The following is a 14,448-nucleotide window of genomic DNA, read 5'->3' on the forward strand; positions in this document are numbered from 1 at the left end:
CATGCCAAAGATGCGAGACAAGGGTGAACGGTTATAGAGGAAGTTTATAACCTAATGGGAGTGTCCATAACTGTTTTGGAATAGGTTTTGAAGGACGGATCGAGTTGGGAAAGAAACTGCCAGTGTACACAGTTATTGGCGGTTATGGAACTGCCTTATGGGACACGTGGACTATCTAACTACTAGTAATGATGAGAATCAACACCTCCATACCATGAGCTATTTTAGCCATCTCGCTAGCATCTTGGTTCACTAAGATACGAATTCCACAACTGGAGGTGGGTGTGTCCTAAGAAAGCAAAAATGAATGTGCCCAACAACAATCAAAGGAAGAGCAACAGCCTAATAGGACAAAGTACGTATTTTTGAATAGATCAACACTAATTCGAAATGATAAACATAAATAACAATGATATAATATAGATTGTTAAAAATCGAAACCCTATGACTACTCAACGATTCTTAAACTAAAAATTGAGAATTCTGATGTTAAAAATTGAAACCCTATGAATTATTCAGAAAAAAAAATAAAACTAAAAATTGATAATTACATACAGATACAAAGTTTCTGCGCTTCCTACCCCGAGTGGTCGAAGATTACGGCAAAACCCTATGATATCAACAAAGGGAAATCAATTAAAATTTTGGGAAAATCATAGATTGTTAAAAATCGAAATCCTATGACTACTCGACAATTTTTAAATTAGAAATTGAGAATTATGATGTTAAAATTTGAAACCCTATGAATTATTCAGAAAAAAAATAAAACTAAAAATTGATAATTACTTACAGATACAAAGTTTCTGCACTTCCTACCCCGAGTGGTCGAAGATTACGGCAAAACCCTATGATATCAACAAAGGGAAAATCAATTAAAATTTTGGGAAAGAAGAACCCTAACCCCTAATCAACCAAAATCAGAGTGATAAATAGCCAGAATCAACATTGCTTTGTTTTTATTACCCTTGCACATGCATAACGCCTCTGCCATTGATGGAAGGAAACTTGAAATTAATTTGGAAATTAATGGGATGAGTAACGGAAGAGCTAGAGACTAGTAATGCGAAGGGAAAACATGTTATTTGAGTGTTAGAATAAGTTTTAATCTGGACCATCCTTTATCTGTTCAAAATGTAGGTCACCGTCCAACAGGAAAAACACAAATGTCTAGAGTAAGTGGTTCAATCAGGACCCTTCTTTATGTGTCCGAACTGCAGATGGCCGTCGATGTGGGAAAACACCATTGTCCCTTATAATATAGATGCATCTAGGATATATATATATATACTTTTTTAAAAGAGAAATGAATCTAGAGTATACGTGCAAGCGCTTGCATCAACTTGAATAAAACACAATAATATCAAAATAAATATATAAAAGATATTAATAAATTAAGTTTTAAATTTTTGTAAAAGTCTTCCAAAATCTTCCACATTTTGCAGGACTTTCTCCAAGGCAAATATACACATAAATGTCATTCAAAGTCTTAAAATTTGGGAAGTATGAAAAGTCTTTAACACAAACTTTACAACGAGTAACACAAACTTTGAAAGAGATTTTACAAGTATATAACGAGTAACATATACTTATAAGGAGTTTTCTAAAGTATACAACAAGTAACACAATACTTTGGAAATCACAAAAAGTATTTATTGAGTTAACCCCCTTAATTTCTACGTTGGATGACTCAATTACATTGAGAACAATGTAATGTTTAAGTGTGGGGGAGTGACACTTTCATTAGGAATTTTGATTAAAAAAAATTTTGAATGATATGACCAGCTGTTGAGCGGATCTTTTTTTTTTTGCATGTTATGACCAGCTGTTGAGCGAGTCTTAAGGCATATGATCAGTTGTTGAGCGGGTCTATTTTTGGGTATTTTCTTATCATCTTGTAATCAGCTGTAGAGCGGGTCTTAAAAAAATAAAATAAAAATAATTGATGACCAGTTGTTGAGTGGGTCTATTTTTTTTCTTATCATTTTATGACCAGCTGTGGAACGGGTCAATTTTCTGTTGATAAGCACGTAACTGCTACATTTTATACTCATATTTATATTAGTTAGGGCTCAATATTTTGGCTAACGACACTATTTTAGTGCTTTTGTAGAAAGTTCAAGGAATTTAATCACCCGGAAAATAAATGGCTTAACTAGAAGCTAATTTGGCATTTGCGACCTATGGTGCCAAGCTGGGCAAAAACTCGGAGCTTAATCAAAGTTTTGTTGGCTAGCTGGCAAGCCAACATCCAGCGTGTCACACCACCTAAGGCACCTGCTCGGCTGCATCATTTCACGGTCAGAAAACTACCAAAATAAGCAATAGAATGTTTTAGCATGAGAAGTAGAGCTAAGATATGAGACGTGTCTTAGTTCCGTCATATCCTACGTGTGGCTCGAAGTGGTTCGATATAGACTGAGAATGTTGCCGAAATATTAGATTCAGGACCAGATTTTGCTGCCGTTGATACCGGTGGAGATGAATGTAATTAAAAGAAGCGACCTCAGTTCTTCACGGTGCTTTTGGATTCACGATTCCGGGGCAATGAGTTAAGATGGATTCTCTAGTTGGTGGTAGTACTGGTAACATCAACAAATATAACTTCAGGGGTTCTGAAGGGTTATCTTTTGGTTATCTCTGTTCGTGACAGACAGAGGAGAAGTGAACTTGGAGCCGCCATAGACGTTTGCGCCAACAACAAGAGAAGAAGAGGACGATTAACATCGTTTTAATTTTTTCTTTCGCTTGTTATTTATTTTAATGGGTTTTAAGAAACCCATAATCATGTCTTGATAGAAATATGGTTAGGGTTTATGTTGAAACCACATGGAGTTTTAAACTACTTTGAATCGAATAGAATCGAGCAAAAAACTATTATGATTTGATTAGTTTAATTTTTGATATTGTTTATTGATTAATCGAAAAACGAGTTGTTGCTTCACCGGTTTTGTATACAGTAACCTTTGTGCCTAGTTGTTAGGTTCATAAATATATTTTTGTCTCATTATTTGATAATGCCATGCTTGGGTTAATGTCTTTGATGTGTTATGCTTAGAAGAGCCATATAATATTTTGTGAATCAATATTTTAGTTTTGTATAACTTTCTCGCTGATGCAATTTGATGGTGCATTCTTGGATTTATTCTTTTGACGTGTCATGCTTAGGATATACCAGTGATATTTGCGTAGCTAATACATATAATAGGTGATGCCGATAGAACAAACAATAAATAAATATTCATGAATTATGTTTCATTTCAGTAATTGAATAGAAATTGTGGTGGATACTATAAACCCTGGTTACTGACTTTTCCATTGAATTCACTTTATTAGTTTTGTTTAATTCTATTATTTTGTTTTCATTATAAAAATCTCTAAAAAAATATTGTTCATGGTTAGTTGATTGAGAATATTGATTATTGGTATTTCCACCGCTCCTTGTGGGTTCGACCCGTACTTGCCATTGTCACTAGTTAGACGTCGTGCGATTGCATTTATTATATATAGGTATTCCCAGAATCCTATCAACCTGCAATAGGAGGTTTCCACTGAGATTATTATTGCTAGAAGTATGAGCCACATACTATGTTGGATCAATGCAGTGCATATGAGAAGCTAAATGATAATAGATTTTATGCACAAATTTATGAGGGTTTAGAGATACTCCCTGAAAGATAACTTCACACCTATCCTTCCACAATATCCAAATTCCAATCATAAGGGAGAGTAACCATCTAGGTTCTTGATCAGACTTATTAGAAGAAAACCAGTTGATGTCCCATTCTGACATAGAATTGGAGTTATCTCTTACAACATCTATATTAATATTTACACCTCTCCAAACTTCCCTGGCATGCCGACATTCAAAGATAATGTGTTCCATGTCTTCTACACAATGGACATATATACCACAATGAGTATCCACATCTGGATTGTATAGAGATCTCTTACTTATTGTAGAATTAATGCCTCTTATGCATTTCCAAGTGAATAACTTGATTCTATGAGCAGCTTGACAACTCCATAATACTTTCTAGACTCTTGAATTGACAATAACTCCATTAGCTTGCACTTCTCTGTTACTGAAGAGAATTTACCATCTTTTGAAGGCATCCATAACTTATATCTTCCTTGTTGCAGTCTATAAATAGAGACTGATTTTTTAAGGAAGTATCAGCATCAAATAATATGTTCAGCAGAGCAATATTCCATCGATTGGAATCAGGTAAATATAGTTCAGCAACATCTTCATAGAACCTGTAGAGATCATTAATAGGTGAAGGTGGATGAGTCATACCAGGAATCCATTTATCTCTCTAGATTTTAGTTTTATTCCCATTATTGATCTCTATGAAGTAGTTCAGCTTCACAATCTCAATACCTTTTGTGATTCCATTCCAAGTATAAGAACAGTTCTTAACTGTGATATTTTGATGAATTAAGTCTTCACCTTTGAAGTATTTACTACCCAGCACTTGAGACATTAAGTTGCTGGAATTAGGGCTGCACATGGGTCGGGTTGGGTCGGGTTTGGCCTCACCCACCACCCGACCCACTGCTGGTGGGTAATTGAACTTTTCACCCGCAACCGACCCACCATAACAATGGGTCGCTTTTCACCCGACCCACAATAAGGCGGGTTGGGTCGGGTCGGGTGGTGGGTTACCCGTCATAACTTGCAAATTACTTGTATCATGATTTATGAAGAATTACAGAATTTAAGTGTAGAAAATTAAAGTTACTTAAAAATGAAGGAGACAAATATTTTCCATAAACTTCTTTGTTAACACCTAATTTACTACTAGGGGTGGATAAACCATTTCCGACGAGGCATGCTGATCAGCTGATGAAGCAGCCATTAATCAATTTAGGGAAGAAGAGTCTCCGTGACTCTGTTTCTGAGAAGGAGATAACAAGAGGCCGAAGTGATAGGTGTGGGCTGCGAGTGCGATGCTTAGTTAGGGTTAGGTATTTTATTTTTTCAATCCAATGGCTGAGATTCATTCTAGGATAGAAAATCTAAGGGCTAGCATGCTAGGGAATATTGGGCGGGTTGGTGGGTCGGTTCGGGTGAAGGAAGTTCCTACCCGCAACCGACCCAACATACGGTGGGTTTTCACGTGCCTCACCCATAGTCGACCCATACCTAGGTGGGTCGGTTCGGGTACGGGTATTTTTTGACGGGTGTGGGTCGGGTCGGCGGGTCGAGTCGGTTATGTGCATCCCTAGCTGGAATCGTTGCATATTCTCCATGCACGTTTCTTAAGAAGTGCCAAATTGATCTTCTCCAGGTCTTTGAAATCAAGACCACCTAAATCTTTAGGTATGCAAACATTAATCCATGTTGTAGGATTAGATCCTCTATTGTTATTGTAACCCCAGAAAAATTCTCTCTCAATAGTACTCAGCTGCTGAATGAGATTGTTAGGAAGCTTGAAAGTACCCATTTGGTAAACATGAACAGAATCAAGAACACGATTTATCATTGTGCCTCTACCTGCTTGTGAGAGAGAAGTACTTGACCATGAAGAGAATCTGTGTTCAAATTTTTCCTTAGTGGATTTAAAAGATTCTTGTTTTGAATGGCTAAGAATTAATGGGGATCCCAGATATTTTTCTTTAGAGTTCATGATTTTAACACCAAGAGTTTGTGTCAGAGTCTCAGCTACTTCAGGTTTTGTCTTCTTACTGAAATGAACTGCAGATTTCTCAAAGTTAATTACTTGACCTGTTTGGGAACTATTGTGAAGTAACTCCAATAAATTATTAACTGAATTGAGGTTTGCTTGAGTAAAAATCAAGCAATCATCTGCAAAGAGCAAATGATTAATGGCTGGAGAAAGAGCAGTCGCTTTAATTCATTTAATGACTTATCTTGTAAAGCACTTGTGAGATGTCTTGAGAGATATTTCATTGGTAAAATAAAAAGATAAGGTGAAAGTGAATTACTTTGTCTAATACCTCTTGTGGGACTGAATTCTTCACATGGAGATCCATTGAGCATAACTGATAAAGAAGTAGTGCTAACACACTAATAAATTAACTCACATATATAAGTCATTAGAGAAACCAAAATACTGAAGTACCTTAATCAAGAAAGACCACTCCAATCTGTCAAATGCTTTATACATGTCAAGTTTAGAAACCATCCAACCAGTTTCTCCCCTTTTCTTCTTCATGGAATGAATGATTTCTTGAGCAATAACAGTGTTGTCACTTATTAAACTACCTGAAACATAAGCTGCTTGAAATGGAGATATTATTTTCTCCAAAATAGGCTTCATCCTATCAACAATCACTTTGGAAATGATCTTATAAGATTGTTAGTGAATAGCTCGTTTGAACCCACCAAGCATTGGTATGTCAAGTTTGGTTGTCATATTTTAGTGAATCAAAACTCATTTTAAGAGTCGCTTGATTATGTACTAGAGTCAACTTCGTATAGGTTAGCTTGAAAGTATTAGGATATGAGACATTACAAGTATTGCGAAGACTTGAATAAGTGAAGAAGTAAGAAGCTACAATGACAACATCATCCTTCCACTTGAGGTTAGTGATATTTGACTTGAACTGTTTCATTCCCCGAGGTATCTTTCAAGTCGTGCATATTGAAAACAAAAATGCGAAGCATGAACACTCTAATAGACATAGTATTAAGGAATACAATATGAAGTTTATTGCTTAACCATTAAACTTTGTAGATAAGACATCGACATAATCGTTTAAATGCTATTGTGATTATGTATGGGCATGAAGTGAGGATTTCATCCTAGGAAACAATGTTTTACATGTGTTTTAAGGAAGTAAGTTCATAAACTTGTGTATGAATCGAAAAGGAAATCGTCAGTCGTTATTGGTATTTTTATTCATTGCATATTTCTCGTGAACAACCAATATGTGTGATTTGGTATAACCACTCATGACTTGTCTGTGTTCTTGGTAAAACTATTCACAAAGGCCTGACTTATGTATTGGTATGACTTTTATAAGTGAACCGATCTTAAGCAATCACCTGAGATGGTATGATCGAGTTTGTGATTTGTGTATGATCGAATCTGGGTAAAGGGGAACCGATCCTAGTAAGAGGTGCAACACATAACAAAGGGGAATCGATCCTTGTATGAGGTGCAACAAGTTTTTAGCAGAAAGGAGAACCGATCCTATGGACATGTGCAACACCTTTTTAGGCAAAGGGGAACTGATCCTATGGACATGTGCAACACATAGAAGTTAGATACCATATATATGTGGGAAACCGATCCTAGTGCCTAGTCAACCGAATTTTGGAAAGCTAGTGTGACTATGCACAACACTCACATGGAGGTAGAACCGATACTTGTTTTGGTAGAACCGTTAAACCCATGATTTGTGATTGAGTGTTCTTGATCAATCACATAGTTCTTGAAAGTAAGATGAACCAATTCTAAACTTGTTTGGAAGTGCGGCAAATCGGTTTCAAGGTTGTTAGTATGAAAGAGGACTTACAAAGTAAAGATGTCGACATACTTTGAAAACGTACAATAATGTTTATCTTTTATTGTTCAAAGTTATTCCTTAATAGTTAAAAGAAGAAAATCACAGGATCGAAATATAAATAAGTAAATCTTTTATTTAAGGTTGTTAATTTTATTTTAGGAAAACGAGAATTAGTAATGTGCATTTACTAGTTAAAGATTTTCCAAAGAGATTTTCGGTCAATATTTTGGACAGAGCATTTCCAAGAATTATGGAAACCAAATTTGGAATATATTGTATATCTTGAGAATATTTTTGGTTTTGAAAATTACTTGGTGTCCAAACTTACTTTTCTATAAATACTTGAAGTTTGCATTTCTAGCAAACTAATCCTTCGTGACAGCAAACTTCCTCGGTTGTGTTGTTACTGGTGTAGCCGCCTATTCAGAGATGAGAGTAACCTAATTAGGCGAAATCTCTTACGGCCGCTCAGTTATAAGTCTTCTTTGGGATTGAGAAGCTCTATTAGTACCGTTGGTAGGAAACTAGATAATTGCGGTTTATCTTGTGTTTTCGATTGATTTGATTGACTAACGGTGGTTGAACTTTGATTGCAACTAGTTTGTTTATACTTGAGAATCTTCTCTTCTGATATAAGATTCACTCAAACTAGATCGAAGTTTCGACAGGGATCTTTAGACTGTTTTTAGTTCTAAAGACGATCTTGTGATAATCCATTGTTAACAGACTCCGTTCAGTGCGTGATTGATCACAAGAGATTCAAGTTGTTGTGTGCAGGTGTGTATAGAAAATCTAAGAAGATTTTAAGACAAAGAAGAAGATTTCTGATTTTGGGTTCATAATCTTTGGTGTGCACAATACTTGTTTTGGTATAAGAGGATCCAACTAGAATTTGTTTATCCTTGTGGTAAATTGGATTGATTAGTTGTGTAGATTGGCATCAATACAATTCTTTGTGAATAAAAGTATTGATTGCAAAATCTTAAAAATTACCTTTGGTAGTTGAGAATAAGATAGATCTAAGAACCTGACGAAAGAGTTTATTTGAGATAAACAGAAGAGCCTTTGTCGAACTCACATCACTTGGTTGAAGAGAGTTGATACCAAACAAATTTGTTGTTCCTTTACTGTTTGGAATATGAACCAAAGGAACTGTCCAAGTATGTGACTTATTCATAAGTTGGAGGCGTGGGAATACAGACGGAACTAGGTGAACTATAGGTTTATTTGCTTGGTCTCAACTATACGAAGTTGGTTTAATTTGTGTAGTGACTTAATCCTGAGAGTATTCAATTATGGACAAGGTCCGGGGGTTTTTCTGCATTTGCGGTTTCCTCGTTAACAAAATCTTTTTGTGTCATTTACTTTTATTTTCCGCATTATAATTGTTTTATTATAATTAAAGTAAATTACACAAACGTTAATTCCTATTTACTTGATAAGCAATCCTATTGTGTTTGGTTAAGTCCGAACCTTTTATCAAGTAAACATGCTTCGTTGTTGTATTGTCTCGATCTCGTATCCATAGACTATCACACGAAGTGTGAACCGATTAGTTGCATTGTCTCGACTCGGTCCATAAACAATCACTTTCGGAGAAACGACTTATAGATAGGAAAAATTCTAGCTTAAGGTAAATTTGGGTACCCTCGCCTTTTCAATTGGTATCAGAGCAGGCAAACACGAAAAGATCTAACAATCTGTGTTTGGTGCGATCCAACCTATAAGAAATTGAATCTAATGATCGATTCAGTTAACGTAATGACAGGATATGACTACTTTAAAAGGTCTTGGTGGAAAACACGTATGAAGTATGTAATACTCTTATTCCTAAACCTGTTAGGAATTATGCTTATGTATGTCTTGAGTGACTTACATAATCCTTTGGGTATCATAGGATTGTATATCATTATAGTAAGTAACAATGATACAATGTCCTATGAAACAAGTCGTATCTTGAAAATGCATAAGATTCTGCTCAAATTTTTTATGAACCTCAACTATTGTGTTCTGGAAAAATCAGGAATCTTAAATATATTTTGGATGGCCTACGAAAGTATATACATATACATTTTCAGATCAAAGACTTTCAATGTTTCGCTTTCTAGGATGCGGTTTTGGAAAATATATGATCCTACAAGGAATGAGTTTTCAGTTAATAATTCTATTAACAATGTTTTGCTTCATACACCTCACAACTGTTTTAATGAAGCAAGTGATCTTTTGAAATACTACTGGGTTTATGATTCTGATGGTATTTTTAACAAATATCATATCTTGCTCAAATTTATCTCTGTAAACTCTAGTAAATTCTTGAATATACTTCAAATACTATTATCAAATTTTGGTAATAAAAGAGTAAACAGACTTTTGGGCAAAGACATGGAATCAATCCGAAATAAAGATCCAGTCCATGAAAAACCGGTTTTCCAAAAGAAAGACCTAGATACAAAATCGGAATTGTTTTCCACAAGTCTCGGTTTCCGATTTTGAGAGTATTTCCTAAAACTAGTTATTCCAGTTTTTCTGATATCATGCCTTCCTATAAAAGATAACATTTGGCTATGTGTTCAAACATATTGGGGAAGATTGGTCAAAGCCGTAACTAGGGTTTTTCATATTTTCGCAAGTATGAGAAAAAGGAAATCAAGAACCAAATCCGCTAATAATCGGATCAGAATTGAAGATATTGATGAAATCATATTTCCTAACAGTATTGATAACAAGCATGATTTAGCTAGTTTTGTTGACAACTCTTGTTTCAGGAAATACGAAATTCTCAAGAGAATGGATTTTACCACTAAAAAGAAATTTGATTCAGATGTCAAAGATAAGGATTATGTGAAATTTGTTCAAGATCAAAACTGGGGAAAACTTTTTGATTTTGAAAAATATTCACCTGATATGGTAAGAACTTTTTATGCAAATATTCATAATATTGATCATAAGAAACTTTCCTTTGTTACACTTGTTGGTCAAGGAATATACTATGTTGATTGTAAGACAATATCTAATGCTATTAATTACAATGAGGAATGTAGTCACTTTATTACTGGAGTTGAAATTGAACACGATACCATTTCAAAACATCTCACTGGAAGATCAACAGAATGGGAAAATGGTAGATTACCAACAAAAGATGTACCCTTCCACCTAAGGGTATTCGGTAAACTTGCTTTAGCTACCCTATTTGCAAGTACTAGAGATAAGTCAGTTTGGGATAAGGATTTTGCAGAATTTGTCTGTTTTCTGCTGAAAGGATACCCTCAAATTTATATATGTGGAATCATCGTCAGTCAAATGATAAAAATCTCAGATTTTATAGCTTCCTCAGGAATAAAGAGGCATACAGGCTTTCCCTGTATATTTACAGAGATTTGCAAATTCATCTCAGGAGATGAAATAAATGATATGAGAAGAATTACGACTATATCTAATAAGACTATGGGTCAAATGATTGGAGGTCAATCCAGTAATAAAATGGGTGTTAAAAGAATTTCACCAAATTCCTACAAAAAGTCTCTTCTTGTCCATCTTGAAAATCTTGGTAAACAACTTGATTGTTTTCAGAAACAGTTGGGCTTTGCTGCTCGAAAAGATACAGAAACTCTTAAAGGAATTCAAAAATTTGAATCAGAGTTTTGGGATCAAGAATCAAAAATTGAAGAAGAGCGACAAAAAGCACTTGATCCCAAGGAATGTTCTTCCCAATGATTAAGTTAAAAAGGAAAAATATACAGTAGTTTTTTGATTATTTCAATAATTGTATTTGGTCTATTATGAATAAAACTATTATGAATAAAATTATTTGATTTATAATTTTTCTTGTGATGGTTTTTGATTTATATAACCTATGCTTGAATGCTTTATTATTGCTATGGATGTTTATGGGATGTTTGATTTCGATTTTATTACCTTGATATTCGATATCATAATGTTGTGAACCCTTATGGTTTGGGTGACTTTTTGATTTAGCAGGATTAACTTCTAGCCCATGTTGGTAGGCTTTATCAAAGGATCATGAGGGGTTCTAGTAGAAACACTATGTGAAAAAGTCACAATATATTGAATCGGTTTTGGTTTAGCATAAAAGCATATGTGTTTCGGTGGTTTTGAACTTTTGCTTGCAATAGTTAAAATACGGTTTTCAACCTTTCTCTGGTAAAAGTTGGTTGTTGTTATTCTTCTGTTTTGCATAAGGATGACAACATAATGATATTTCGATATCAATTCTCCCTGGAAGAAGATGCAAACATATTGGAGAAGTGGATGCAAAATTTGAGGTAACAATCTTGTTAGTTAATTGTTTTCCTGTTTAAAAAAAGCCTGATTTTATTTCATATATATTTTGCGTTTGCTTAACAAAATTTCGGTACAATTGATGTTTTATTCCATGATGTGTGTATGGATGTGTGTGTGATTCAATTGGTTCCGGTTAAGAAAAACTATTGTTATCTTGCTTTATTGTGTGGTATTAATTATTTAGGCTTACAAAATTTCGGTGCAATTGCGGTGCTTTAATGTCTATGTTGTTTCAATTGCTTCCGGTTGAGGTGAATAATTATGCAAGTTGATTTAATTGGTTTGTATGAATTTTTTATGGCTTAACGAAAGAAAAAGTTTATGGGACGGATTGTTTAGTCCAATTCGATTCTGGATAAGAGAAACTAAGTTTATCTTAGTTAGACTTATCAAAGTGGAGGTTTCGGTTATTCAAGTCTAATCGAATGCCTTAACAAGAAATACTAGTTAACTAACCTAGTACTTGTCTTGTTTAAAAGTGAAAGGTCTAAGTTATATGGATAATTAGAGCCTGATGAGAAAAATAGAGTTATCTTTATTTTGGTCTTATCGAATGAAGCGGTTGTATTTGTACAATCGGTTTAGCAAAGGGACTAAGGTGCTTAGTTGATTTTTGGTTTGCTAAACTAAATTGGGAAAATTGCTTCGGGAAATTATTTCCTTGATAACATGTCAAAACAAATTACTTTGTAGTTTCAGTTTTGATATTGGTTATCAAAAATGGTGTGTGGAACCCTCGTGTTTAATTTTATAGGTTTGCAAGTCTATTTTGAGATTTGTAAGATTCTTTTCGGTTTGTCCTTTATTTTTTCGTTTCTTTGTCATTTTGTGAGAAAAAGGGGGAGAAATATATGGAGTAAACAAGTGATACTGGCATTGATTTTATATTGATTGGTATCACTAAGGGAAAGGACAATTGTGCTTAAACGTTTATCTAACGAAAGAGTGAAAGCATAAACTGAGGGGGAGTAGCATATCATATTAATTGGTATAACAAAGACGTGCGGATTGATAAAATATACCTATCTCACCTTTAGGGGGAGTATTATCTTTATTATTATAATGTCAACAACGATATTTAAGGATTGAATGTATACAAGTTATTGTGCTATTGAATTCGGGAATCAAGCGTATGTGTAATGAGTTCTTGTAATTTGTTTATCCATATGATTGTAAGAGTTTTGTCACTAAAATTGACAAAGGGGGAGATTGTTAGAGCATAGATCGGTTGAACCCACCAAGCGTTGGTATGTCAAGTTTGGTTGTCATATTTTAGTGAATCAAAACTCATTTTAAGAGTCGTTTGATTATGTACTAGAGTCAACTTCGTATAGGTTAGCTTGAAAGTATTAAGATATGAGACATTACAAGTATTGCGAAGACTTGAAGAAGTGAAGAAGTAAGAAGCTACAACGACAACATCATCCTTCCACTTGAGGTTAGTGATATTTGACTTGAACTCTTTCATTCCCTAACGTATCTTTCAAGTCGTGCATATTGAAAAAAAAACTGCGAAGCATGAACACTCTAGATAGAAATGGTATTAAGGAATACAATATGAAGTTTATTGATTAACCATTAAACTTTGTAGATAAGACATCGACATAATCGTTTAAATGCTATTGAGATTATGTATGGGTATGAGGTGAGGATTTCATCCTAGGAAACAATGTTTTACATGTGTTTTAAGGAAGTAAGTTCATAAAATTGTTTATGAATCAAATAGGAAATCACCAGGCGTTATTGGTAATTTTATTCATTGGATATCTTGTGAACAACCAATATGTGTGATTTAGTATAACCGCTCATGACTTGTTTGTGTTCTTGGTAAAACTATTCACAAAGGCCTGACTTATGTATTGGTGTGAAACCGATCTTAAGTAATCACCTGAAATGGTTTGATCGAGTTTGTGATTTGTGTATGACCGAATCTAGGTAAAGGGGAACCGATCCTAGTAAGAGGTGCAACACATCACAAAGGGGAATCGATCCTTGTATGAGGTGCATCAAGTTTTTAGCAGAAAGGGGAACCGATCCTATGGACATGTGAAACACATATAAGTTAGATACCATATATATGTGGGAAACCGATCCTAGTACCTAGTCAACCGAATTTTGGAAAGCTAGTGTGACTATGCACAGTACTCACATGGAGGTAGAAACGAAACTTGTTTTGGTAAAACCGTTAAACCCATGATTTGTGATTGGGTGTTCTTGATCAATCACATAGTTCTTGAAATTCAGATGAATAATTCTAAACTTGTTTGGAAGTGTGGCAAATCGGTTTCATGGTTGTAAGTATGAAAGAGGACTTACAAAGTAAGGATGTCGACATACTTTGAACACGTACAATAATGTTTATCTTTTATTGTTCAAAGTTATTCCTTAATATCTAAAGGAAGAAAATCCCATGATCGAAATATAAATAAGTTAAGAATCTTTATTTAAGGTTGTTAATTTTATTTTAGGAAAACGAGAATTAGTAATGTGCATTTACTAGTTAAAGATTTTCCAAAGAGATTTTCGGTCAATATTTTGGACAGAGCATTTCCAGGAATTATGGAAACCGAATTTGGAATATATTGCATATCTTGAGAACATTTTCGTTTTGGAAATTCCTTGGTGTCCAAACTTCCTTGTTTATACATACTTAAAGTTTGCATTTCTAGC

At 34.4% G+C, this 14,448-nt stretch overlaps 1 protein-coding gene across 1 annotated transcript; it reads right to left on the minus strand.

The window, feature by feature from the left end:
• Nucleotides 1-5,225: 5,225 nt before the first annotated feature.
• On the minus strand, nucleotides 5,226-6,284 carry LOC113316119. The gene is made up of 3 exons (XM_026564342.1): nucleotides 6,087-6,284; nucleotides 5,962-6,031; nucleotides 5,226-5,809 (listed from the first exon to the last, which is right to left on the minus strand). Exons 1-3 carry the CDS (start codon nucleotides 6,282-6,284, stop codon nucleotides 5,226-5,228), a joined length of 852 nt encoding a protein of 283 aa, XP_026420127.1.
• Nucleotides 6,285-14,448: the final 8,164 nt, after the last annotated feature.

Source organism: Papaver somniferum, chromosome 10 (assembly GCF_003573695.1).
Source record: "Papaver somniferum cultivar HN1 chromosome 10, ASM357369v1, whole genome shotgun sequence".
Taxonomy (NCBI): Eukaryota; Viridiplantae; Streptophyta; class Magnoliopsida; order Ranunculales; family Papaveraceae; genus Papaver; species Papaver somniferum.

What these genes read in the sequence shown, in the direction of transcription:
- LOC113316119 (XM_026564342.1), bottom strand. Translation starts at nt 6,284, where the DNA reads ATGAAGCCTATTTTGGAGAAAATAATATCTCCATTTCAAGCAGCTTAT. An exon ending in AGTGGTCTTTCTTGATTAAG is followed by an intron (nt 6,032 to 6,086) that starts GTACTTCAGTAT and finishes TTAATTTATTAG; the next exon opens with TGTGTTAGCACTACTTCTTT. An exon ending in AGAATTCAGTCCCACAAGAG is followed by an intron (nt 5,810 to 5,961) that starts GTATTAGACAAA and finishes TGCTCTTTGCAG; the next exon opens with ATGATTGCTTGATTTTTACT.